The sequence below is a fragment of the Moschus berezovskii genome, chromosome 11 (genome assembly GCF_049115385.1).
Source record: "Moschus berezovskii isolate FMDL1 chromosome 11, NW_MosBer_1.0, whole genome shotgun sequence".
Classification (NCBI taxonomy): domain Eukaryota; kingdom Metazoa; phylum Chordata; class Mammalia; order Artiodactyla; family Moschidae; genus Moschus; species Moschus berezovskii.
In genome coordinates, this window is record NC_142470.1 from 7,361,989 (window position 1) to 7,388,852 (window position 26,864).

Consider the following 26,864-nt stretch of genomic DNA (forward strand, 5'->3'; position numbering starts at 1 on the left):
AGCTAGTGCTCATTTTTAAGGTGTGATGTTTGCATTGTGATTATGCCAGAGAACTACCTTATTTTTAAGATAAATCTTTTCAAGTAGTTTAGGGAGGAAACACAAGCCTAAAACTTACTCCAAAATATTTTCTAAAAGAACTGTATGCATGAAACAACTATGGCAAGATGTTAATTACTGATTCAAAGTGTGGATTTTATGGGTGTACTTTATATGGGTTTTTTTTTTTAATTTCTGTACATTTAAAATTTTCAAAAAATACAGAAAAACGTTCAAGTACAGTGGTCCCAGCTTATCCAGTTTTGCTTTCCAAGATTGCACTTAACCTCAGTCAACCACAGTCTGAAAATATTACATGGAAAATTCCAGAAATAATTCATAAGTTTTAAAATGCACACTGTTCTGTGCAGTGTGATGAAATCTCGTGCTATCTCGAGCCATCCTGTTCCATTGCCACCTGGATGTGAATCGTCCTTCCATCTGGCACATCCATGCTGTCTACCCTACCTGCCTCTTAGTCATTTAACAGCCCTCTGCATTATCAGGATGACTGTCACAGCATCAAAGTACTTGTGCTTGAGTCACCCTGTTTTACTAAATAATGGTCCCCAAGCACAAAAGTTGGAAGGGGAAATGGCCACCCTCTCTAGTATTCTTGCCTGGAAAATCCCATGAACAGAGGAGCCTCCCAGGCTACAGTCTATGGGGTCGCAAAGGATTGGACACGACAGCGACTAACACACAAGCAGAAAAGCAGTGATGCTGGCAATCTGAATGCACCAAAGAGAAGCTGACAAGTGCTTCCTCGAAGTGAAAAGGTGAAAGTGCTCAACTTAATAAGGAAAGGAAAAATATCCGTTTACTGAGGTTGCTGAGATCTATGGGAAGGACGAATTGTTTATCCATGAAATTATGAAAAGAGGAAAAAATTCGTGTTTTCTGTTGCATCTCAAGCTGCAAAACTTACGAGTATGCGGGAAGCAATTAGTTGAGGTGGAAAAGGCAATTTGTGTATTTTGAGAGACAGACCATGTGCACATTTTTATTAGCGTACTGTTTTAATTGTTCCTTCCATTTTATTATTGTTGTTCATCTCTTACCGTGCCTAATTTACATAAACTTTACCACAGGCCTATATGGGCTTCCTAGGTGGTGCAGTGGTAAAGAATCTGCCTCCCAATGCAGGAGACGCAAGAGACGTGAGTTCGATCCCCAGATCGGGAAGATTCCCCTGGAGGAGGGCATGGCAACCCGTATTCTTGCCTGGGAAAATTCCATAGAGGAGCCTTGTGGGCTACAGTCCATGGGGTCGCAAAGAGTTGGACACGACTGAGTGACTGAGTTAATGACATAACATACAATATAGGTACGTATATAGGAAGAAACAGTATATATGGATTCAGTACTACCCATGGTTTCAGACGTCCACTGCGAGTCCTAGAATGTGTTCCCCGCCCAAAAGAGGGGACTACTGTACTTTTGAAATAAGCCATGCGATTGTCCGGCTACCTGTAAGAACTTCAGATTTACAGTGACCGAGGGGCTGGGTCTGCAGTCCCTGCCGGGTCCAATGCCTGTACCTTAGAGACGGTGCCTCCGAGGCTCAGAGCCCAGTGATCTTACTTAGATGCTGCCAGAGCAGGACCCACACCCAGGCTGCCCACCCACATCTGTGGCATTCCACTGGCCCCTCCCTGCCGAGGGCCAAATGGCCCAGCCAGGCCTCCGCTACCCTCCTGGAGCTTCCTCCGACCCGCACCCCAAAAAGCAGGCCCCCTGGGAAGCAGTGGCCACACGTGCACAGCGATGCTGGAAGGAAATCATTTAAATCATTTATTTGACTCAAGAGTCGATGTGCACAGGCCCTGCCGTACAAAAGTAGGAAGCTGCAACCAATCAAGCGCCAGAGGCGGTGCGTGGACACATAAAGACAACATGAAAATGCCACTTCCGGGTGACTGGGAGCAAATCAGAGCAGCCAGGGCCTAGGCCCAAGATCACACTCACAGTGCGGGCAGGGGAAGGGCAAATGAATGGAATGTCAGCATGGAGGGGCCTCCACGTCCTTCCCACCCAAGGGGAGGCAGTTAAGACCTCAGACACGTGGGTTTGGAGCCAGAAGCACAGTTAGTGCACAGTGGTCCCTGCAGTCTGGGGGGACGGGAGGGACCACGAGGGGGTGGGAGTGGGCTCAGAGAAGATGGGTCCTCTCCCACCCCACCCCGGGGACCCCTTTGCCATTCAAGGGGGGGCACCCCTGGGACTGAGGAGCCAGTCCCAACTCCAGAGTGTGGAAAAACAGGAGTCTGTGTCTCTTGGAGGCACACACACACACCCCCACCCCCCCACCCCCACTGCCTGGAAAGGGGCAGACCTCAAAATAAAGTGTTAAGGCAATAAATAAAACACCTGTTTCCTCAGGTGGAAACACCGCAAGGGAAGCAAGTCTGCAGGGCGGACAGAAATCCGGCGATGTGGGGACCAATGCCTGCAGCCTTTGGCGGCGGGCTCTATACTGCTACTCGGTTTGTGCGTCAAGTTGAAGGCTGAGGGCCAGGTGAGTTTCCTGTCCTGATGCTGGTCCAGCCGCCTGCATCCTCTGACCATCCCCTGCCCCACGGTTCCTCAGCCCCTCACTCTTGGGGACCGAGATGACCCTAGTCAGAGCCTCCAGCCCAGCGCCGAGCACCAGCCAGAGTTCTGGGCTCACAGAGGGCAGGACGGGGGGCGACCAGCCCCACCTCCTCCGTCTTTGCTGATGGTAGAGGTGGGAGGAGAAACGGGTCTTTGGGAGGGCCAGGGAAGGGCAGAGGACAGCATCCTGCTCGAGTGCTTGGGTTTCTCAAGGGCCCGATCCCCGTCCAGACCTGAGACCAAGCGGGCCCACCTCGGGATGGCCCAGGCCCGCTACCCACTGAGGTGCCCCCAGCTGTAGCCTTCACTCCTGGAGCTGTTCTTTTGGGTGGCGGCGGGCCGTGAGCACTGGCCAGGCCCATGCCTGGACCTGACACTGGCCAGCCCAGGCTCCTTCACCACAGAGCCCTGCCACCCTCTCTTCCATCTCCACCTTCCCAGCCCTATTCAGCAGCCCCCCCGGGAGGCAGGAGGTACTGGGGACCCACACCCCGGGCATCCCATCTCCGCCTGATTCTTCCTCTCTGGCCCCACTAACCTCTAGTCCAGCCTCTGCTTCCCCAGGCACAACCGAGGGCGGGTCAGGTGGACCCCTCAGGGCTCCCTCCATCTCCAAGGAAGTCTGCCTTCCACCCCCGGGCCCTGGGGATTCCCAGATGATGGAGGGAAGGTCAGGGGCAAGTCAGTGCCCTTGGCCACCACGGCCTGGGCTATGCCACTGCTGATGGCCAGACACCCGGGCCTCCCATGCCAACCCAAAGGCCTCTCTCTGGCGTCCCCCATGTGAAGGCAGCCCAGGCAGCCACCGTCCCGGGACCACAGCAGCCACTACTGCAGTGCCTCTGAGGGCCCGTTCTCCCGGGGCAGCACCCCGTTGAGGCTGATGCTGCCGGCGGCCGGCACCCCCAGGTAGCCAAGCAGGATCTCGCTGCGGCGCCGGGACAGCTGGAGGATGTCCTCGGCCAGCGCTGGCACAGACGTGTAGCGCACGTTGTCCAGGTCGAACATGTCGGTCAGGTACTGCACGATCTGGTGCTGGGGGACACGACTGGCATCAGGCTGGGCCGGGGCCTCTGCTCCCCCACCAACCTGAGGTTCTCCAGGCCACCTGAAGCCGCTCCCCTGACCCCCCCCGCCGGGGGCGCCCCAACTCAGCCCCTTCTGTCTCCCGTTCCTGCCCTCCCGGGGCTTCCTGTGGACCCACCCGGGGCCATGTCCCCAGTGGAAGGGGCAGACAGCCCACCCAGGCCCTTCTCTGGACACAGGGCCAGGCAGGCAGCTGCAGATGCCAAGCTCCCTGTTTACCTTGAAGAAAGCACAGACTTCAGAGAGCTGAGGCTTGGGTCCAAGGAAGCCGAAGGCTAGGACAGGGCTAACGTGCTCCGATACGGAGTAGAAATGGGAGATGAAGCCATCAGGCACCTGTTGGGGGGCAGGCGGGGGACGGCAAGGCTGAGGGCTGAGACCCGGGCAGGGAGAGGCAGCCAGGCCCTGGGGTCATATTAAGAGCTGGGGCTTCGGAGCTGCATTCAGCTCATTTGTGTCCTTGCTGGGTGATGTTGGGTGAGTGACTGGGACTTTCTTTTTTAATTAAAAACATATATTTTTTTAATTTAGCGGCACTACACAGCTTGCAGGATCTTAGTTCCCTGACCAAGGATGGAACCCAGGCCCAGCAGTGAAAGCATCCTAATCACTGGACTGCCGGGGAAGTGCCCCCATGACGGGCTTTCAGAGCCCAGGTTTTCACCTCCGCAGCATAGGGGCCACCTTGGGGCAGTGGCAAGGGCTGCCGGAGGAGGGGCCTGGGGTAGGCTCAGCACAGGAAGTGCCCAGGGCACGTGGCGGTGGCAGCTGGTATCAGCTGGGCAGCAGAGCCAGGCTGGCAGGGGTGAAACAATGGATGGCAGCCCAGATAGGCAGGCGGTCGCCGCCTGGGAGTGCAGATAACGCAGCCCTCGGGGTGGGAGGGGGGCTCGGTCTGCTCCCAGGGCACCCTGCCCTGACCCCAACGCCAGCACCACCTCTGCTGCTCTGCACGGGCCCTGCCTCCCTCCAAAGAGGCCCTCTCCTCCCTTCTGATTCCCCCTCATCACCTCCTGACCGCCTACTCTGTGCTGGGCCCTGTGTGGGAAGATGAAACAGATCTCTGTGGGCCTTTGAGGACCTCCCAGTCAAGGGGGAGGTCTTGGCAGGATGGGTGACCGGTGCTGTGACAAAGGCCAAAAGCTGCAGCCCACCCCACCCTGTCCCACCCCCAGACCAGGGTCTCGCACACACCAAAGGGAGGGTCAGCTGAGCCAGGCTCCACACCCAAGGCCCACCCTCCACCCCCCCGCATGGCTGCTCTCAAGAGGCCCCTCACCATCAGCTCACTCACCATCAGCAGCCTCCTCTTGGCTTTCAGGACCGACCAGCAGGCAGTGGCCAGGGCCTAAATCAAAGAGGGTACCCCCCCAGGGGGTGGGGTCAGACCAACAGGCTGGGCCTGCAGCTGCTACTCAGCCCCAGCTGGGACCAAGCCTTTCCCCTGGTTCACCCACCCCAAGAAGGGAGATGGGGAAAACTGTCTGAGGTCTGCCTTTTCCCTGCCCTCAATTACGAGTCAGGCGCACCTAAAGCTAAATCCTGACTCCAACCCTTACAGGGTGAGAAGCCAGGAATGTTCTTCTGGGCCTCAGGTTCCTCTGTAAGATGGCCTTGACCGAGCATCCCCACCTCGCGCAGTCACTGTGGCAATCCACGGCTACTGCCCATCAGTGCCCAGCCCCGCCCCTTACAGATCACCCCATGCCACCCGGCACGGCTTGCCTGCCAGGGACCCTGTGCTTAAGGCTTTCCTGCTGTTCCTCCTTTATTTTTAGCATATTTTAACTTGACTGAATGCATTCGAATGGAATAGAATTAATGGCAGCCAAGAATGAGCAGAATTGCCCGAATGAAACTACGAGGCAGGAGGAAAATGCACGCCCAGCTGCTCTACGAGGGTAAGACGAGAGCAAGGTGGGGCACCCCTGGAAAGTTCTCCAAGGCAGGCGCTGGGGTGCCCAGCGGCCAGCAGCCTGCCCCGGGACGGGGGTGACTGCTCTGTGACGAGTAGGGAGCCAGCCCAGGGGCCCAACGCCAGGGATAGAGGGGCGTGAGGTCCGGGCAACACACGTGGGGTCATGTGCGTGTGTGCCTGGGAGTGGGGGGCGGCCACCCACCGTCTCCTTGAAGCTGTCTGACAGCCAGCGGTTCCTCAGGATGGCGAGCACCGAGGCCGGGGGGTTCTCCAGGTCCTCGAAGGCGTCCATGAGGATAAAGTCCAGCACGACGTCAAAGAAGCTCATGCACACCACCTGCGGGGCCAGGGCTCTGAGGCTGGAGGCGGCGGGGTGTGCAGCGGCCACCCGCCTGGCAGCCCCGGCCAGGGGCAGGCGGCAACGGGGGCTTCCGGCAGCAATGGAGCCATTGCAGAGCCTCGGAAGCAAGGCTGAGCTCCAGCGGGCACCTCCACCCCGCTCAAGGAGCTCAGGTGGGGGAACCCCAGAACACCAAGGCTCAACACAACAGCGACTCACCCCTCGGCCCTCCAGCTCCAGCCGCGTGGTGGCCCAGGTCTCCGGCCGTAGGGCATAGCTCAGCATCTCCTCGTAGCTCTCCAGGAAGCCTTTGGGGCTCTACGGGGAGAAGCAGAGCCTGTTTTGGCCATGGCCCCAAGACCCAGTTGGACTCGATCCACTGGGGCGGGTTGGCCTGTGGATGGGGGACACCACGCCAAGGCCAGGCCAAGCCCAATGCCTGAGCAGCAGTCACGGAGAGAGTGAGGCTCTGCAGGGCCCAGGGCATATCTGGGAGAGAGGCAACACCAGGCCGCCCAGCAGCATCTCACACCAGCTCGTTACTGGGAACTGATCACCCTTCAGAAGGTGTGTACTAGCTACGGAAGGAGCTCACTTTAGAAAGGATGCGTGAGGGTGTGAGGTCAGGCCTGCCGCCAAAGAGGCGAATCTCCACGACCATCGGCCTCCCTGGTGAAACGGGAGAAGCTGCAGCTTTTCTCGGGGAGTCGGTGAGCTCGTTCATATGACGCCATCAGGCAGCAAATGGTGCACAGGACTGCTGCTGCCAGGTGCGCAGACACTCAGCACCCAGGAGGAAGTCTTCACTCTCTGGGACTGGGAGCCCTAGCAGGGGCTGACGACACAGTCTGCAGACACGGATGTCATTTACGGACCTAGAAAGGGAGCACGTGCCAGGGCTGACCTAATATGGATCAACTAATTTAATTCACACAACCCTGTGAGGGACTGGCTTTACAGATATGAATCCTGAGGCTTCAGAACAGGAATGTGCCCAAGAGCCAAGCAGAACAGAGCTGACACAGACCAGCACAGGCAGGGTGATGGCACTTAGAAGAAGCACAGGCAGAGGGGTCACTGGAGGGATATTCACCAAAATGTGAACAGGGTGGGGCTGGGGACAATTTTTTTCCTTCTTTTTGCATCATCTTACTTTTTTCTTCAATGAGGGTGAATCATTTTCACAGTTTTTTGTTGTTTTCTTTTTTGCCATGCCTCAAGACTTGTGGGATCTTAATTCCCTGACCAGGGACTGAACCCAGGCCACATCAGTGAAAGAAAGGCTGGAATTCCAACCACTAGGCAACCAGGGAACTCCCATTTTTATCATCTTTTTTTAAACTACTTTTGTGAAGTTGTTTTGTTTTTTAAGATGTATTTCTATCTGGTTGCGCTGGGGCTTTGTTGCTGCACACGGGCTTTCCCTAGTTGCAGTGAGTGGTGGGCTTTAGGCACGTGGGCTTCAGGAGTTGTGGCTCACAAGTTCTAGAGTGCTGGCTCAGCACGTATACGGCTCATGGGCTTAGCTGCCCCACGGCATGGGGGATCTTCCCAGACCAGGTATCGAACCTGTGGCCCCAGCTCTGGCAGGCAGATTCTTAACCACTAGACCACCAGAGAAGCCCAACTGTCATTAAGTTTTAAAGGAGGTCTGCTAGAATGTGTACAGGCTGTGGCTTCACTTTCCCCATCTTCGGTTTCCTTGCATGTAAAGTTGACTGCGAAGATGAAGATGAGGGCTGGCCCTGGCTGACACTTTCTATGGTCACTGACCTCAGCCAGTGATGTCCCCAGGACGCGCCCATTTACACACAAGGGGACTGAGGCTTGAACAGGCTTCACGTGTGGCCCCAGACACAGTAAGGAGGCAGGCTGATTCCACAATTCCAGAGCCTAGGTATGCGCAGCGGCCAGTGTTTCCCCAGATGGAGGCCAGCCCATCTTTGCTGCCTGGAAAAAACGTGGCAGGGCTGTCAGTTACTTCTCAGTTCAGAGCTGGGCACAGGCTCTGGCGCTCAGGAGCTTGGCAAGATTTCTTAATCAAAATTAAGCCAAGTGGGACTTCCCTGGTGGTCCAATGGCTAAGACTCTGCGCTTCCAATCCAGGGGCTGCAGGTTCAATTCCTGGTCAGGGAACTAAGGATCCCACGTGCCACCGCTGAGACTCAGTGCCATCAAATAAATACATTAAAAAAAAAAAAGCAATACCCATATTTTTCAAGATTAGCATGGGGGGAAAAAAAAACAAAACTCTGCTCTCCCATGGCTTGCAGGATGAAGTCAGAGCTTATCAGCTTGATTTTAGATTTGAGTTTTTTTTTTTTTTAACAGGACTAAATGAAAGTTAGAAAGATAAAATAAGGGGCAGGGGAATAAAAGCCGAAAAGAGAGCCCTGTCCCCCAACTACCTTCTCAGCCTTGGTCATCAGGCCTGTCACCATCTGCCGGCCGACCTCCCCAAAGAAAAGCTGGTGACTCTTGTCCTCCAGGAGGCCCTAAGAAGTAAGGAGGGAGGGGGTGAGCTGCCCAGCTGGCAGTCCCCCAAAGCCACAGAGAGGGCAGTACCGTGGGCTGGGCAGATGGTCCACTTGCTCAGAGGAGCCTGCCCCCCGCCCCAGGCTCCCGCGGGCCACACCCACCTCGAAGGCCTGCCGCACGCAGTGCAGCTTGGCTAGAAAGTCCTGGTCGCTGTAGCAGCCCAGCAGTTCTGTCCTGAGGGGAAGCACAGAGAGTCGCACCACCTGGGACCCCACCAGTGACACTCTCGTGGGGTCAGGGTGGAGCCCCGGGTGGCCTTGCCTTGGCCTAGCAGTGTGACCTCAGGCAGGGGGCAGGTCCCCTCTAGGCCTCAGTTTCCCCAGAACCAGAGGAAGAGGCTGGTAGGCTAGTCTCTGAGGATGGGCTGCCTCAACGGCACTCGGTGCTACTGACAGGTGTGGTCCCTGGGGTTGGGCTGACCTCGGCCTCCTTTAGGCTCCAACAAGCAAAGGACCCTCTTGATCAAAGGACCAAAATGGCCCAATTTCCCCCAAGGTCAGGGCAGGGCTTTTCAGGGCAGCCAGAGGCATCCTGGTCTGAGCTCTTTATCCAAATCCTCAGGCCTTCAAATCAGGTCTTCTGGCCATTTTCAGTGAACTTTAAACACAGACATGTAAATCTAGGAGTCATGACCATCATACAGAACAATGAGCTTAAGATGGATAAGAGCTTTCAGATATACCACAGAGGAGACTAAGGTTAAGAGGGGTCAGGAGACTTGTCCAGGGCCACATGCTATGAAGTGGCGAGGCTGGAGAGAGCCCAGGTCTGTTTGTCCCCCAAGCCTGGCTTCTGGACCGCTCCTTAAGGGAGTCTGTCAAAAAACAGGGCTTTGGAGGGCACTTCCCTGGTGGTCCAGTGGTTAAGAATCTGCCTTCTAGTGCAGGAGATGCAGGTTCAATCCCTGGCCGGGGAACTAAGATCCCATGTGCTGCAAGACAACTAAGCCTGCGTGCCACAACTACTGAAGCCCACGCACTCTAGAGCCCGTGCTCCACAACCAAAGTTCCCGCAAGCCACGCAGAACACAGGGCTTCCGTGTGGGACACATGGGACAGTGCCCACCGTGCTGCCGTGATTGGACACATCTGAGAACTTGGAACTAGTATGAAAGACTGTTATTTTAATTACTTGTATTAATTAGTTATTGTGATCGCTAACTCCACACCCACCTGTCTTGTACCAGAGACATTCAAGGGCCTTCCAAGACTAGGGCAGGAGCCCTGGCCAACCCTCAGCCTGGCTCAGCTGGGCCCTCACCAAGCATTCACTGCTGGATTCCCCAGCCTCCTCTAAGAGAACAGCACTCCCCGCCCCCCACCTGCCTCCTTCCTCCTATGCTCACCGGAGGGTCCGGCAGGGCACTTTGCCCTCCTTCACCAGCTGCAGGGCCTCCTCGTAGGCGGCAGCGGGCCTGGAGAGTGGGATCGGGTAATCTCCGACCTGCAGGGACTCAAAGAGCTGGGGGGAGGGCGCAAGGTGTCGGGGGGGGAGGCACGTGGAAGGCTGAGTCAGCAGCATGAGTGTGGGGGAGGGTGCCTGCCCAGGGAACTTCCAGCAGGGGATACCCTAGGGTCCAAGCTCTCTGAGGGGATGTTAGCAGGAACCCTGGCCAAGGACAGAGGCCTGGATTGGAGTCCCCTCCTGGTCCTCAGCGTCCCCGTCACCAGGTGCCTTTCCCATCAGTTCAGTTCAGTCACTCAGTCGTGTCCGACTCTTTGCGACCCCATGAACTGCAGCAGACCAGGTCTCCCTATCCATCACCAACTTCCGGAGTTCACTCAAACTCATGTCCATCGAGTCGGTGATGCCATCCAGCCATCTCGTCCTCTGTCGTCCCCCTCTCCTCCTTTCCCATGGGGACCTTTCCCATAGGGACCATCTCTAGGACACAGGCCCATGTCATCCCATCCCAGGCAAGGACAGCCGCCTGGTAACACATGGCCACAGCAGGAAACTAACGCCAAGCCATGGAAACGAGGCCTGGAGAAAGGAGAGGCTGGTGTGGGCTCTAGCCGCTGGGGTCAGGGACCCCTGTCCTCACTCACGGGACCTACAGCTCGTGGTTTCCCAGGCTTCCCTGTCCCAGCTGAAGAGTCCCCGGGGATGAACACTTGGTGACTGCCAGATTCTGCTCCCGTCAGAGGAAATGTCTTCATTTTCCCACGACCCATCACTGGCCGCCAGCAGAGCCGACAGGGCCCCCCTGGCCTTCACCCCCTCCCCGAAGCCATCCCCCGACTCGCATCACCTCGGTGGCGGAGAAGAAGGAATCTTCCGAGGTCAAGCTGTCCTCATCATCCGCCCGCAGACGCAGCGAGCCCTCCGTCAGGGGCAGCATGAGGGTCCTCTCTGGGCAGGGCAGGAAGAGGGGTGCTGAGCTAAGATCCTGAGCTCCCCAGGCCGGGATGCACACGGACACCAAGCCTCCCAACACCCGATCCCAGGAAGACAATGCTGATGGTCTCTAAGCCTCCTGTTTTCTCAGTACCCGTCAGGGGACCTGCAGCAGCCACAATGCTGGACCCTGAGGCTTCTGGGCCCTAAGCTCTGAGGGCGGGCTGTGCTATATGGCCCCGAGCAAGTCACCTCCCCCTGCCAAGCTGACACTTAGCCTCCAATACCAAAGGGCCACTCACTCCGCACTGCCGTTCTGACCTGCTTGAGGGCAAGGGGGTCTGGACCCTCAAGGGGGCTTAGGAATGATCTGTTGAACAGATAAGCAGAGGCTACAGCCTTGGGGCCCCATCAGCCTTTTCTGCCATGAGAGGAGGCTAGAGGAAGCAGGATTGCTGCTCTGAAGGGGACGGGCAATGGAGAACGTGTCACCCTAACTAGCCCTCGCTGGGCCCGTGTCACCCCTGGTAGAGCCGGGGACCCTGACACTCAGGAGTCTGGTAAGCCCGCTGGAGGCTGATGGTACCCCAGGCAGGGTCACGGCAGGGCACAGTTACCACACAGGGTCTGGCATGCGGCAGGCACTAGAACACTGTGGCTGCCCAGTTGAGTAACTTCACTCCCTCTCGGCGATGTCACGCCTCCTGACCTCAATGGTGTGGGCATGTGTGCTCTCCGCCCTGTGGCCTGCTGTGGGAGCCACCCCTCTGCCCACCCAGCAGCCACAGGAGAGGGATCGAACCAAAGGCCCAGAACGGCCACTGGGGTGGGCGGAGGGAGATGTGGACACAGCAGTGCCAAGGCCTGTTCCCAAGGGGATGGGGGCGAAGCACACCGGCCAGGGACTCCTGGGGCCTCGTCCCAGCTCTGTTCCCGCCTGTGTAGCCTCGGTCGCCCCATCTGTACAGTGGGCCCCTGATGGGATGAGGTCCTGGGCCCCAGAGACCCTGACCCGACCCCTGCTCACCCAGGTCCAGCAGCATGCTGTCGGCTGGGAAGGTGGACCCAAACTCCTCCTGCAGGTGGTAGGCCCGGTGCAGCAGCGACTCCAGCTTCTCTGCAAACTCCTTCCGCTGGGACTCCGGCTGTGGGTAAAACAAGGAAGGTCAACCCGGGCCCTCGAAGCTCTCCCACACCAATGGCCCCTCCCTTCACCACGATGGGGACCCAGTCCTCAGGGAAAACGGCGGGGGTGGGAGGGGGGCGGCTCTGAGGCCCAGCATCAAGGGCAGGTCTGGACTGAGCAGCCCCCATGCAGGAGCCACTGGCCAAACACGGCCAGTCCCACCCGACATGGGTGATAAATATAAATGCACACCGATTTCAAACACTTCATATCCCCCCCAAAAAAAACCCCAAGAACACAAGAATGTTAAATACCTCCGTGATTTTTCATCTTGATTACAGGTTGAGATGATAATATTTGGGATATACTAGATTATAGAAAATGTATTATTAAAAGTCATTTGATTCATTTCCTTTTGGTTTTTAACATGTTTTCTGGGAAATTTTAAATGAGATACGTGGCTTCCAATTGAACAGCGCCGCTCTAGACCCTATCAGACCTGGTCCAGACCCCAACACCATCAGTTCTGAGTTGTGTGACCTTGAGTAAATAACTCCCCCTCTTGAGCCTTGGTTTCCCTATCTGTCAACTGAGGCAAAAGAACCTACTTCTTTGGATTTCAGGGAAACGTGCATAAGGCATGTAAGTATTCCCCAAAAGATGGGCCCATGGGGAAGGCCGGTCAGTGTTGGCTATTCTAACCAGAAAAGTTAGGAGCCCAGAAAAAGCTGGCTTCCACCCCTCTGCTATGACATGGGTGCACCTGGGAAGGCATCGCACCCGTGGCACCACAGCCTATGACTCCTCGCTGCCCCTGGCCTCCAGGCTGGGTTGTGGAAGGAAGTGCTTGTTTCACCCCAGGAGCTTCTGGGCCGAGGGGCCAGACACAGGAAGGCCTGAGTCTGTTTTCCACAGAGGCTGCCAGATCTGCAAGTGCATGTAACCAGACCCTGGGGAGGGGACAGGGGCCAACTAGGGCCTCAGGCCACTGGGGACAAAGAGCTGGAAGTACTCGGTGGGGGGGCAGTAACATGGTAACTGCTGCCTTTCCCTGAGTGCTCCACGTGGACCGGACCGGCACCTCACTGGTCAGCCTCAGGGCCTCCTTCAGGCAGCAGTGACCATGACCCCATTTCACTGGGAAAACTCAAGGAGGTTCCAGGGCCAGGCTCACCCAGCTGGGGCCTGGCAGAGCCCATGGGGCCCCAGACCCTATGGCCATCTTGCTCAGTAACTTCACTCAGTGTGGCCAGCAGGGCCTCATAGCTTTGGCATAGATCTTTCTCTGGGAAGTCGCCGTGGGTTAGGGAATGGTTTCTTACATATGACACAGATGACCAACAGATACACTGGACTACATCCAAATTCAAAACCTTTGTGCTTCAGAGGACACCATCAAGAAAGTGAAAATACAGGAAATTTCCTGGGGGTCCGGTGGTTAGGACTCGGCGCTTTCCACTGCCAGGTCCAGGGTTCAACCCCCATCCCGTGGGGGAACTAAGATCCCGCAAGCGATGAGGCGCCGCCAAGTTTAAAAAAGAAAAGAAAGTGAAAAAAAACAACCCAAAGAACGAGAGAAAATATCAACAAATCATACATCTGACAAGGGACTTGTATCCAGAAAGTGTAAAAGAATGCTTCAGTTCAGTTCAGTTCAGTTCAGTCGCTCAGTCGTGTCCGACTCTACGTGACCCCATGAATCACAGCACGCCAGGCCTCCCTGTCCATCACCAACTCCCGGAGCTCACTCAAACTCATGTCCACAGAGTCGGTGATGCCATCCAGCCATCTCATTCTCTGTCGTCCCCTTATCCTCCCGCCCCCAACCTTTCCCATCATCAGAGTCTTTTCCAGTGAGTCAACTCGTTGCATGAGGTGGCCAAAGTATTGGAGTTTCAGCTTTAGCATCAGTCCTTCCAATGAACACCCAGGATTGATCTCCTTTAGAATGGACTGGTTGGATCTCCTTGCAGTATAAGGGACTCTCAAGAGTCTTCTCCAACACCACAGTTCAAAAGCATCGATTCTTCGGCGATCAGCTTTCTTCACAGTCCAACTCTCACATCCATACGTGACCACTGGAAAAACCATAGCCTTGACTAGACGGACCTTGGTTGGCAAAGTAATGTCTCTGCTTTTTAATATACTGTCTAGGTTGGTCATAACTTTCCTTCCGAGGAGTAAGCGTCTTTTAATTTCATGGCTGCAGTCAGCATCCGCAGTGATTTTGGAGCCCAAAAAAAGAAAGTCTGACACTGTTTCCACTCTTTCCCCATCTATTTCCCATGAAGTGATGGGACTGGATGCCATGATCTTTGTTTTCTGAATGTTGAGCTTCAAGCCAACCTTTTCACTCTCCTCTTCCACTTTCATCAAGAGGCTTTTTAGTTCCTCTTCACTTTCTGCCATAAGGGTGGTGTCATCTGCATATCTGAGGTTATTGATATTTCTCCTGGCAATCTTGATTCCAGCTTGTGCTTCTTCCAGCCTAGCATTCCTCATGATGTATTCTGCATATAAGTTAAATGAGCAGGGTGACAATACATAACCTTGACGTACTCCTTTTCCTATTTGGAACCAGTCTGTTGTTCCATGTACAGTTCTGACTGTTGCTTCCTGACCTGCATACAGGTTTCTCAAGAGTCAGGTCAGGTGGTCTGGTATTCCCATCTCTTTCAGAATTTTCCACAGTTTATTGTGATCCACACAAAGGCTTTGGCATAGTCAATAAAGCAGAAATAGATGTTTTTCTGGAACTCTCTTGCTTTCTCCATGATCAAATTGGCAATTTGATCTCTGGTTCCTCTGCCTTTTCTAAAACCTGCTTGAACATCTGGGAGTTCACGGTTCACATACTGCTGAAGCCTGGCTTGGAGAATTTTAAGCATGACTTTACCAGCGTGTGAGATGAGTGCAATTGTGCGGTAGTTCACAAAAGGCCAATAAGCACATGAAAAGCAGCGCAACATCGGTAGCATCAGGGAAACAAATCAGAACCGCATTATGCCCACTAGGATGGCTGGGGTCGGAGTCAGATAACAACCAGTACTGGTGAGGGTGTGGAGATACTGGAACTCTCACGTGCTGCTGCTGGGAATGTAACATGATACAGCTGCGCTGGGAACCCCAGGTGGCACGGGGGTAAGAACCTGCCCGCTAAGACAGGAGATGCAAAAGACGCAGGTTCCATCCCCTGGAGAAGGAAACGGCAACCCACTCCAGCTTTTTGGCCTGGGAAACCCCACGGACAGAGGAGCCTGGTGGGTTATAATCCATGCGGTCGAAAAGAGTCGGACACGACTGAGCGCAGTCACACACAGCTGCTTTGGAAAACTGTTTGGCAGTTCCTCAAGATGTTAAACACAGAGTTATATTGTGATCCAGCAATTCCAGTCCGAAGTACATACCCAAGCATTTACTCAGCACACGCTGCCAAGCTCCTTCCCTCAGAACTATACTCAGCATCTCAGCATCTAGTCACTGTAACTAAACTGTGTCTGTAAAGACGCCTTTTAATTATATATATATATGAAGTGAAAGTAAAAGTCACTCAGTCGTGTCCAACTCTTTGGGACCCCATGGACTACACAGTCCATGGAATTCTCCAGGCCAGAATACTGGAGTGGGTAGCCTTTCCCTTCTCCAGGGGATCTTCCCGACCCAGGGATCGAGCCCAGGCCTCCCGCACTGCAGGCGGAGTCTTTACCGCTGAGCCACAGGGAAGCCCAAGAATACTGGAGTGGGTAGCCTTTCCCTTCTCCAGGGGATCTCCCCAACCCAGGGATCGAGCCCAGGTCTCCCGCACTGCAGGCGGAGTCTCTACCAGCTGAGCCACAGGGAAGCCCAAGAATACTAGAGTGGGTAGCCTTCCCCTTCTCCAAGGGATCTTCCCGACCCAGGGATCAAGCCCAGGCCTCACGCACTGCAGGCGGAGTCTCTACCAGCTGAGCCACAGGGAAGCCCAAGAATACTAGAGTGGGTAGCCTTTCCCTTCTCCAGGGGATCTTCCCGACCCAGGGATCAAGCCCAGGCCTCCCGCACTGCAGGCGGGGTCTTTACCGCTGAGCCACAGGGAAGCCCAAGAATACTAGAGTGGGTAGCCTTTCCCTTCTGCAGGGGATCTTCCCGACCCAGGGATCGAGCCCAGGCCTCCCGCACTGCAGGTGGGGTCTTTACCGCTGAGCCACAGGGAAGCCCGGTACACATAAACATTGGGCTGCACTGGACCTTAGTTGTGGCACACAGGGCCTTTCAGTCACAGCGTGTCAACTCTTAGCTGCGGCGTACAGGATCTAGTTCCCTGACCAAGGATCGAACCCAGGCCCCCTGCATTGGGAGTGCAGAGTCTTAGCCACTGGACCACCAGGGAAGTTCCTGTAAGCACCTGTGCTTTATCTCAGTCAATTCTGCACATCTCTTAGGAAGATGTGTCTAAAGGGGACTCATCACTTCTTTGCTTGACGTCATTCTGGCTTAAGAAAGGTTTCCTAGGAAGGCTCTACTTTGAGATAATGGGGGAAACATACATGAAAGCCACTGTACGATCGAATTCGGTGAACTGTGTGGTATGTGAACTCTATTTAAGTAGTTATTTAAAAAACATCATAGCCTAGTTAAATGCTTGGAAGGATACCAAGTAGTGATGTCTGGATGAAAGATAACAGACATCAATAATACTGATGACAGAGACGATTTACTGGGCACCTGCTATGGGCCAGGATCCTGTGGTTGGTCCCACTGAGGGCACCAGTGCTCAGGGAGCCTGAGGGCCTCTGCCCGCGTCACACAGCTGTGAGCTGTCTGGTCAGAGACTGGGCTCCTTCTTATCCTCTTTTTTCTCTTTCGGTGGTTTTTTCACTCTAGTAGGGAACATTTCAGTGCTTTCACAATGAGAAAAACGAGGAAAGGTCTACAAATTTCAGACGTAGTATGAGCATGGAGAAGGCAGTGGCAGCCCACTCCAATACTCTCGCCTGGAAAATCCCACAGATGGAGGAGCCTGGTGGGCTGCAGCCCATGGGGTCGCCAATAGTCGGCACAACTGAGCGACTTCACTTTCACTTTTCACTTTCATGCATTGAAGGAAATGGCAACCCTCTCCAGTATTCTTGCCTGGAAAATCCCAGGGATGGAGGAGCCTGGTGGGCTGCAGCCCATGGGGTCGCACAGAGTTGGACACAACTGAAGCAACTTAGCAGCAGCAGCAGCAGTATTGGCAACAAGGACAATTTTGGAAACAAAGCTGCCTCCCTTCTCCCGCCCTCACTCACCGGTAGGCACCCACTGTCCGCCTGCACGGTGCAGTCGTGCCGCGGGCTCTGAAGCCTTGTCACCCACGCCCCAGGCATCCACAGCCCACAACTACAGCCATCAGGCCTGTGTGACAGGCCTCGGAGCAGAAGTCCCAGCCGGGATGGAGGGCACGCACACCTCCAACTCGGTACCCGCTGTCCTGGACAGGTTCTCACCCTGTACTGCAAACTCTGTTCCCCGGTCTCACCTGCCAACTTCCTGTCGGCCCACCAAGGCGCAGGTGGAGGAAGCGAGGAGACACGGGGGTGGAATGGGAGTGGGTGAGAGGCTCTCCCCTCCTCTTCACGCCTCACATCCCATCCCGGCACCCCACCGCCCCCTAGCCAGCCCCCTCTGTGGTGTGAGCCCCCTCGAGCCCCGGGGTCTCCTGGCGACTCCCTCAGCCATGCAACCAATTCCCTGGGTTAAACCCCTTCTTCTTCAACACGTGAAGTTGTTCCCACATCCTGGCTGGACCCCTCCCCAAAGGGGTGGCCTCCACTTTGACCTCACTCCAGTAGAGGGCGAACACTCATATTTTGTTTTGTTCTTTAATACAGAAAAGTACAGGGACTTCCCTGGCGATCTGGTAGGTGGTTAGGACTCCAAGTTTCCCCTGCGGGAGCCACAGATTCAATCCCCGGTCTGGGAACTAGGATCCCACATGACATAAATAAATTAAAAAATTAAATACAGGAAAGTATCGAGACTAAAACAGCAACAACCAACCATGCTAACTCCTGTACAAACCCTGCCCTTAAGCTTGTGCTCGAAATAAGAAAAGGCAAATCAGTAGAGAAAGGTGCAGAAAAGTCCAAGGCAAGTCTTTTCCTCCTTTCCCTGCAGACCCTCATGATAGATCTCTGTGAACAGTCTTCCTGTGCATCTGTTCAAAGGGAAATAAAAATGCACAGACACAGCAGTAGCTACCAACAGGCATACACAGGCATGGATGCATGCCTTTATTTAAAATGTACACACAAGCAGAAATTAGCACTTTTTAAGTCAACTATACATCAATTTAAAAAATAGAGAATATTAAAAAAAAATGTACACAAGGGTCATGAATCACTCTTATGCACCTGTAACTTACATGATATTGCACATCAACTACATCTCAGTAGAAAAAAATGTATGCACAGGTCACTATACACATTCTATATCTTGGTTTTTTTCCCACTTAATAAAATACAGTGGACAGAGCAACCTATCAGCCCACAGAGCTTTTTTTCTACCCTTTAATAAAGGCTGGCTAGTATTTCAGATTCCTCCTGGTGGGCATTTAGTTTTCACTTTTTCATGTGTTTTAACTCTTACAAAACAATGCTTCAATGAACGTTCATCTGAAGACATGTATTTGTTGTGCTTTTCATAAAAAAAATTTTTTTTGGCCACACTGCGGTGGCTTGTAGATCATAGTTCCCTGATCAGGGGTCAAACCTGCACCCCATGCAATGAAGGGCAGAGGCTGGACCACCGGACCACCAGGAAGTCCCTCACAAACTTTTTATTTTAGGTTTTTTATTTCTCTTTTCTGATATTGAGATAAGTCACTTAGAGAACACCTATTGTTGTCGTTGCTTAGTCACTAAGTCATGTCTGACCCTTTTAGGAACCCCTGGACTGTATCCCACCAGGCTCCTCTGTCCATGTGATCCCCCAGGCAAGAATAGTGGAGTGGGTTGCCATTTCCTTCTCCAGGCAATCTTCCCGACCCAGGGATCAACCTGCATCTCCTGTATTGGCAGGCAGGTTCTTTACCACTGAACCACCAGGGAAGCCCCATAGAAAATCTGATCAAACTGTGACCAAAAAATGTATGAAGAAAAGATAAGACAAAGCTGTGTGACCCACTCACCTATGAACACGGCTAGTTCCTTCCAGCCCGTCAAGAACACATATTTTTCCTTATACGGTCAGGATCAGGTTGTAATCACGGTGTGGTTTATTGAGTAACTACCAAGTGGCAGGGTGCGTTAATGCACATGACGTGAGTGTTCTTACTTGGCTGATCAACACTCTGGTCAAGGGGAGAACTCCCATCCAAGAGGATGTGACTGGCTGGCAGAAGGCGGGGCTGCTAGATGCCTCCCGAGTGCAGCCGCCCCGCCAGCCACGCTACCAGCCGTCTCTGAGGTTGGGGGGTGGAAAAGACCCATGGAAGGACCACCTACCTCGGATAGCACCTCTGAAGCCATCTCGGGGTTCCGGAGGCCGTCCCCTGGGGTGGGGGTGCTGCCGCTGTCCCCCCTCTGCCCCACACTCAGAGCCTGCTCCCACTTCTGCAGGGCCTCCTCAAACAGCTCCATGCCTGAGCGTGGGCGGGGGAGATGGGGAGAAGGAGTCAGTTCCCCAGTAGGGAGAGCGGCCAGGCCCCTTATCTTGTCGTTCCAGAGTGGGGTCAGAAGAGCCAGCCGGCAGGGGGCCCTGAAGGACGGGAAAGGGCAGGACCACATAGACGGGTCCTGATTCCTTTTTTTAGGGCTGTCCATCTTGCAGGTCTTCATGCAGACCAGACTTGCTCCTGGAGATGCTCCTTGGTCCAGAAACCATAGAACTGGGAGGTATGGGGTAGGGTGAGGGTTGCAGTCAGCACCCGGAGAACCCAGACTCCTGGGAGGCCGCTTCCCCGCTATCCTACCCTGGTGGCCAAGGGGAGCCGAGGCCGGCCTCCCGGCCCGCACCTTGCATGTAGAGGCTCTCAGCGTTGCCATCAACAGTGGTCACAGACTCCTCTATCCCTCTGGTCTCCCATGGTCCCGAGCACGCAGCCGTGGGGCTAGATGAGTTCACCACCACCATCTGGGAGCAGGTAAGAACTCCAGAATAAAGGTTGAGGCGTTCCCAGACCCCAAGCAGGACCCCTGAGCCTCCCCACCAACCCCCACCCCTGACTACACACCCTCTCCCATACCATCCCTGAAACCAGCCCCCTGGCCGCAGAGGCCGAGCCCGCAGCACAGCGCTTCCACCGACTCCAAGAGCCTGAGGACAGGTCATAGAAATGGCCGAAGCAGGAAAAAAAAACAGAGGCCGACACCGAGCCCAGGAACCCAGCCGTCTCCTCCGAAAGCCTACCCGAGCCCTGCTCCCGAGCGGCAGGACCCCTCCCTGCTCCAGGGCTCCACCACGAAGGGGACCAGGAGGACTCAAGGAGCACGTGTTACCCACAGGCCAGCAGGACTGGGCTCTCACCCATGCCTCTGTCCCTCACGAGCAGCCATCTGCCTGCCAGGCTGGCAGGCTCTTGCTGGCACCTGGGTCCCCAGGGCCGTGGCCTGCTCAGAGCAGGGGCTCAGTACTCGCTGGATGAATTAATAACTAGAGGAGTGAATGAGCCAAAAGACGTTCCCCGAGAGAAAATGAACTCCTCCTTGTCTTATTCATTCTCTGTATCCTCAGTGCCTGGTAGTCCCTGGCAAAAAACCCGGTGCTGCTCAATGTCTGATGAATGAATGAATGAACTCTCATGGGGAAGCATCGCACAGGCTCTCTTCCACACTTGTCCACCTGTCCCTCACCAATGCTCGGCACACACTGGTCACTAACGATCTCAGAAAGCCTTCACGGATGGATGAGTGAGTGAAGAAATGAACAGATGGATGGAACCTCTTCTCCCATCTTCCTACCAGTCCACAAGCCCCCTGAGGGCAGAGACAGGCGCCCCAAGGCCGTTGACAGGCACCCTGGTACCCTCACCGAGGCCAGACTGTGGGAGGAGCCTGAGTGCTTGCTGGGCTCAATGGAGGAGATGCCGCTCAGGGTGTCGTTGCTCTTGCTACTGGGGCTCTGGACCCTCCGGCTGGAGTAGCCTGTGAGGAACAGGAGGGCAGGGGTCATGCTGGCTTCCCACCCAGCCTCTTTGCATGGGCTGCTCATGGCTCCATACTGCTCTTCCCTTCCTCGTCATCTGGGAGTCTGTCCTGACCTTCTGTGTCAGACATCAGAGCACCCCCAGGGCATGCCCCTAGCAGCAGAGGGCCAGGCCCTGGCCCACTCTCCTGCTCAATTCCGTATCCTGGGCACTGGGCACAGGGCCTCGCCCAGAGTGGGGCCTGGATCTGCTGGGTTAAGCTTGAAAAAGAGGCCCAGCCACTGCCCCCCTCCTGACTCAGTTACCCCCGTGTTGTTGATTGACTGATCTGGAATTCTCCTTCCAAAAAGGATTTGAGGCACCAACTTTTTAAAATACACAGGGTTTTTGCTTTATTTTTAGGTGAGAAAAATAGGGAAAGCAAACTAAGGTGGAACCAGGGACGGGTAGGCAAGTGAGAGGAAAAGATGAAACTTTCCTTTTGCCAGGATAATTCGCGATGAAAAGTCTTTGTCTTGCAAGGAGATTTTGCTTCTGAAACAGGTTTCTCCCAAGACAAGAGAGCCTGTGAGGCCTCCTTGCCTTGGAAAGCAACCTGTATATGGCAAACGCTGGGTTGCTGGGTTACAAGATTAACCGGACCATAAGAGGCTTTTAGAGCCACACCAGCAAACACAAAACAGACCAGTGGCTGCCAGGAGCTGGGGGAAGGGGAGACAGGCTGACTACCAAGGGCCCTGGGGGTTTACAGAGCAACAGCTCTTGACTGCCGTTGGACCATATGACTGTAAGTGTTTGTCAAAACTCATAGAATTGTTTGCTAAAAAGGGTGAACCTTACTGCATGCCAAGTAAAAAAGCAGGAAATGATGAGACGACCATATGGCTCAGGAACCACAGGGCCCTTCCTGCTTCTGAGGCAGGGGACTTCCCTCGCTGGACGGAGGAGATGTGCCCCACCAGCCCACTCAGGACCCGACACTCCCAGAGGGTCCTCAGATAAGGAGAACCATCACTTCCAATGACACAGGCATCCGGCCACATGTGCCAGCAAATCCTTACAATGACCTGCTTCACAGATGAGGGGACTCGGCTTGGAGACAGCATGTCACTGGCCCAAGATCTCAGCTAACAGGAGCCCGGCTGAGACTCAACTTCAGGTTTGCCCTTCCCCACCACCTCCTCACACCGACCTTTCTTCACCGACGGGGCCTTCCTGGCCATGAGGATGGGGAGGGGCACTGTGCCCAGATGCTCGCCTCCCATCTCGGGGCCAACCTGCTTCTTCTTCCGCCGTCGCCTCTTCAGCTGGTGGGCGGCCAGGGCCAAGGCCACAGTCCCCAGGGCCGTGGCAAAGAGGACCTTCCGCAGGCCTGGTGTCAACCGCAGCTGGGAGAAGGCAGACTGTAGGAGAAACAGGGGGCCGCCAGTTACATCTCCCTGGGAGAGCTGCCCTGGGGAGCCCAGAGAATGCTTCAGGCCCCCGGGGGATATTTCCTGACCAGGAATGTTGGAGAGGCACCCACCCCCTGGGGGGAGACCTGGCCTCTGAAACCTGGATCACAGTGCTGTAACAGAGGGGTGTTGGGGAGGGCAAAATGACAAGGCCAAGGAGATGGTGTGCCCAACACCATCGGTTGGTCAGGATCCCACCAGCTGCAGTGACAGCACCTATGCCAGGTGCCACGTCAGGACTGCACCTGTGTTACCTGTCCGAATGCCCGTCATTTTCCAGGTGAGGTATCCGACGCTCACACAGCTTAGGACACGGGCTTAACGTGACAGAGAGGCAGAAACCGAACCCAGGTCTGCCGACCCCACTTCTCAATCCCTCAAGGACAATGACATTCACTTCAGCTAGTGGGCCATCAGTACGCTCCCCTGATCCACCCCTCACTCTGCCTGCTGGACGGGGAGCCCCTCGTGAGGCTACACCCCACAGCGCAGAGCTTTAGGGAGTGTCAAGAGGCCTGGTCAGACACAGACTTTTAAAGCTGGCAGGGAGGGCCTGACCGACCCCTTTAATAGACAGAGAAACTGAGGTTAAAAGTCCACAGAGACTTGGGGTGGAGACTGGGCTTGGGACCCAACTCCTAACCCAGTCCTTCTCACTCTGATCAGAGAGGATGGCCTGGGACAGCAATTCCAAGGGCCCAGTCTTTCTGGATGCTGAAGGACCCTGGGATGAGTGGCTCAGTGTTTCAGGGACTGGTGGGGTAAAGGGTGGGACCACGACCGCCCTGATCTTTACCTGCCCGAACGTCGTGTAAAGGAACACAGGGATCTCAGCCACTGTCATGGCCAGGGCCTGTATCATGGACATGCCCTCGGTCCGCCGGAACGCCATGGCAGGATCAGCAGCCCGGGCAAGAGCCCTCAGGGCTGAAAGCTTCCAAGGAGAATGTCTTCACCTGGTTGCTGGCTGGGTCCCAGGTACCATCCACACCCCAGAACAGGGACGCACAGACCAGAAGGTCCCTGCACAGAGCTGAGAGACAGACGGCCAAGTCAGCCATGAGGGCGTAAGCATGTGAGCACGGAGACACACCCACAAGAGTGCTCTGGGGGGAATGAGGCGGGAGCAAAGCCCACGGGTGGAATGTGAGGCCCGAAACCAGGCCCCAGCCTTTTGCGTCTACTAGCAGGAAGGCAGCCAAGTGCCCCACAGATCCCCTGCCCACCTTGAGCCCTGGGAGCTGGAGGCAGTGTCTGGCACGCTGGCCCCCATGCAGACCCAGAGCCTGGAGGATTGAGAGGTCACTCTCAAACCTGAGGCTTTAAACCACACTGTCTCAATTTTTTTAAACCCATGGCCAGTGGGCTAATCAGAAATCTTAGGCCTCTAAGGGTCAAGTCCCTGACTGAGAATCATTACATCTTTTCCACCTCCCACAAAACCAAGAATGTTGTACTTCCTGTACACTGTATTATGAAAACAGCAGGATATTTCCTCAAATAATAACAGTTACTATTCATTAGATGGGTATTTTGTGCTGCATTCCCTACATACATCATTTCATTGAATCATTACAAAGCTGCGAAGTAGATGGGCTCTATCTCCCATCAGTTCAGTTCAATTCAGTCGCTCAGTCGTGTCCAACTCTTTGCGACCCCATGGGCTGCAGCATGCCAGGCCTCCCTGTCCATCACCAACTCCTGGAGTTTACTCAAACTCATGTCCATTGAGTCGGTGATGCCACCCAAATATTTCCCACACCCCCTGCCAATTTCCAGCAAGGCTAAGTCAGGAGACCAAAGTCACTGGTACCAGATGGCTGGTACCAGACGGAGTTGGGACGTGGGTTGAGATCTCTTGGACTTTAGATTCCATGCTCAACACAACTCTTTTGCCAAATCTGACATGGAGCAGGAAGTGGAAGTCCTGGAAGAACCACAGACCAGAAAGGCAACTTTCCCCGGGGCCTTCTGAGATACATCATGGCCCCGTTCCAAGGCCAGCGAATAAGTGGCTTGAACACATATAAGCCAGTCCCCAAGATCCTGCGGAGAACTCCCCGACCTAGCACCACCAAGGCCAAGTGTGCCTTCAAGGTCTCCTGGGACTTCAAACAGAAGGATAAAACAGCCAGACAGACCCTGTCTACTTGGGATGGCTTCCAAAGTCACTGGACCAGTACAAGAAACAGTTTTTCCCCAGTGAGTGGGAAGGATAAATGATCCTATCAGTTAGCTCCAGAGGGGTGTGTGTGTGGGTGTGTGTGTGTGTATGTGTAAGGGGGGCAGGCAGGCCTGAGGAAACTCACATTGTCAAGGGTAGGGGACATTCTGCCAGGTGTGTGTGTGTGTGTGTGTGTGTGTGTGTGTGTGTGTGTAAGGGGGGCAGGCAGGCCTGAGGAAACTCACACTGTCAAGGGTAGGGGACATTCTCCAGGGGTGTGTGTGTGTGTGTGTGTGTGTAAGGGGGGCAGGCAGGCCTGAGGAAACTCACATTGTCAAGGGTAGGGGACATTCTGCCAGGTGTGTGTGTGTGTGTGTGTGTGTGTGTGTGTGTGTGTAAGGGGGGCAGGCAGGCCTGAGGAAACTCACATTGTCAAGGGTAGGGGACATTCTGCCAGGAGGCTACAAACTGAGCCACGTGACCTCCAGTGGTCAGGGCCCAGGTTAATATCACAAGCCACCTCTCTCACCCCTCCAACTTGCCCCAAGCCTCAGAACAAGGGGAGATAAGAACATCAGAGGATCAGCAGCTACTATTTCCCAGGCACTCACTTTAACAGGCAGGCTTGGAACAGTCTCCACACAGGGTCTTGAGTCTAGCCACTCAGAACCCTCAAAGCTGCGTAATGGATCTCAGTGATACTGAAACTGTGGCCCCAGAAGATAATCAACCCAACCGAGGTCACTGAGTAAAATGGCAAAGCTGGGATATGACCACAGCTCTGGGGGACCCCAAGGCCTGGCATTTACCTGCAGCCTCTGCTGCCCCATCTGAGGAAGTGTATCAGGTAAGGACATCGGTCCCAAGACAGAGTCTCTTTTAGGGATGGATTCAGATCCAGCCCAACCATACCCCATCTATCCACCCCCCTAGCACAACCCAGGGTCGAAGGAGAGAAGCCTCCACCTCCTCTCTGTGATGACAAGCCCACAGCAATGTCTCCCACCACGTGTATACTCCTAATGCCTTCCCCACCTGGACAAATCACCTCTCCTTCCTTCTAACCTTGGGCTGGAACCTCCTCATATCCATTCCACCCCCATGCCTGCACTTACAACCTCTCAACGTGTATGCCCAGGCTTTCAATCCCAGGCACCTCCTTCTCTGCCCTGAACCACCCCGTAAATGACTCTAGCCTGAGCACCCTTCATTCCGCCTTGACCCCAGCAATGTCCCCGGCCCAAGTGCTCCTCTGAGCGACCCCTCTGCCCAGTCTTCGTTCATTCCACCCTGGCAGGATCCGACCAGCACTGAGCACTCCTTACGCTGGATCTCAGCAGTATCCCCTTCCTTAGAATCTGTCCACCCCGGACAATTCCTTCCGCATCCCCTGGTCAAGGCCCCTCCTCTCTTGCCCCGACCCCCGAAATAGCCTCTAGGGTCGTCCAGGTGCCCCACTGCCGCCGCCCCAGGTCCGCGCACCGGCTCCTTCTATCCCAGTACTTGCCCTGTTGGGGTCCAGGACCTGCGCCCCTACTCCAATCTCTGCAGTGTTCCAGGCCCGGGCATCTTCCCACGGACCGGGTACCTTCTTCTGTTCGACCTCTCGCGCCGCCCACGGCCCGAGCACCTGCTCTTTCCCAACCCGAGCCCTTCTAGTCTAGCTAAGCCGGGACACCTGCGACCCCTACCAGTTCCCCGCGTAGGCACGGCTCCCGCCCGCTGCAAGCCTCAGTCCCGAACCCTGCTGCGCCGCCCTCCGGCCCCGCGGGCTCATCCCGGACCGCCCCCACTCACCCAAGATCCCATCGCTGCGGAAGGGCAGCGTCTCCTTCCCCGGCGCCCGCGCAACCAACCTCCGGGACTCCGGGGGCGTGGCCTCACGCTGGGGCCAACCTTCGTTTGGCCAATGAGCGTCGCCGATCTCCTCCGCACCGCCCCGGCCTCTGGGCAACTGGGCAGGTCACGTGACAACACTAGCTCCACCTCTCCTCTCCCTCTGTTCCGCCCCCTAAGTGCGGTTGAGGCGAGGAAGTAATTTTTTTTCTCTCCTGTGATTGGCCATTGGGATTAGATTGACCGGGGTGGTTAAGTAGGGGCGGGGCCGCCCTTAAAGGGATACGGGGGAACAATCAGGTGTCGAAGGGGCTTTAAAGAAGGA

The 26,864-nt window shown here is 55.1% G+C and overlaps 1 protein-coding gene across 4 annotated transcripts; it reads right to left on the minus strand.

Annotated features, from left to right (window-relative positions):
• Positions 1–1,810: 1,810 nt before the first annotated feature.
• On the minus strand, positions 1,811–26,592 carry MIGA2 (mitoguardin 2). Of its 4 annotated transcripts, none has more exons than XM_055399682.2 (16): positions 26,501–26,592; positions 23,336–23,572; positions 22,278–22,488; positions 20,971–21,083; positions 19,956–20,073; positions 19,446–19,582; positions 11,881–11,998; positions 10,768–10,868; positions 9,862–9,977; positions 8,618–8,690; positions 8,387–8,473; positions 6,198–6,296; positions 5,841–5,975; positions 5,015–5,068; positions 3,940–4,056; positions 1,811–3,669 (listed from the first exon to the last, which is right to left on the minus strand). In XM_055399682.2, the coding sequence occupies exons 2-16, from the start codon at positions 23,429–23,431 to the stop codon at positions 3,463–3,465; spliced, it is 1,782 nt and encodes a 593-aa protein (XP_055255657.1). In that variant the 5' UTR covers positions 23,432–23,572; positions 26,501–26,592; the 3' UTR covers positions 1,811–3,462. The 4 variants fall into 4 exon arrangements, with proteins under 4 accessions (XP_055255657.1, XP_055255658.1, XP_088697224.1 ...); XM_055399683.2 differs by having other exon boundaries at positions 26,395–26,507; XM_088841098.1 differs by lacking the exon at positions 26,501–26,592 and adding an exon at positions 26,211–26,384.
• Positions 26,593–26,864: the final 272 nt, after the last annotated feature.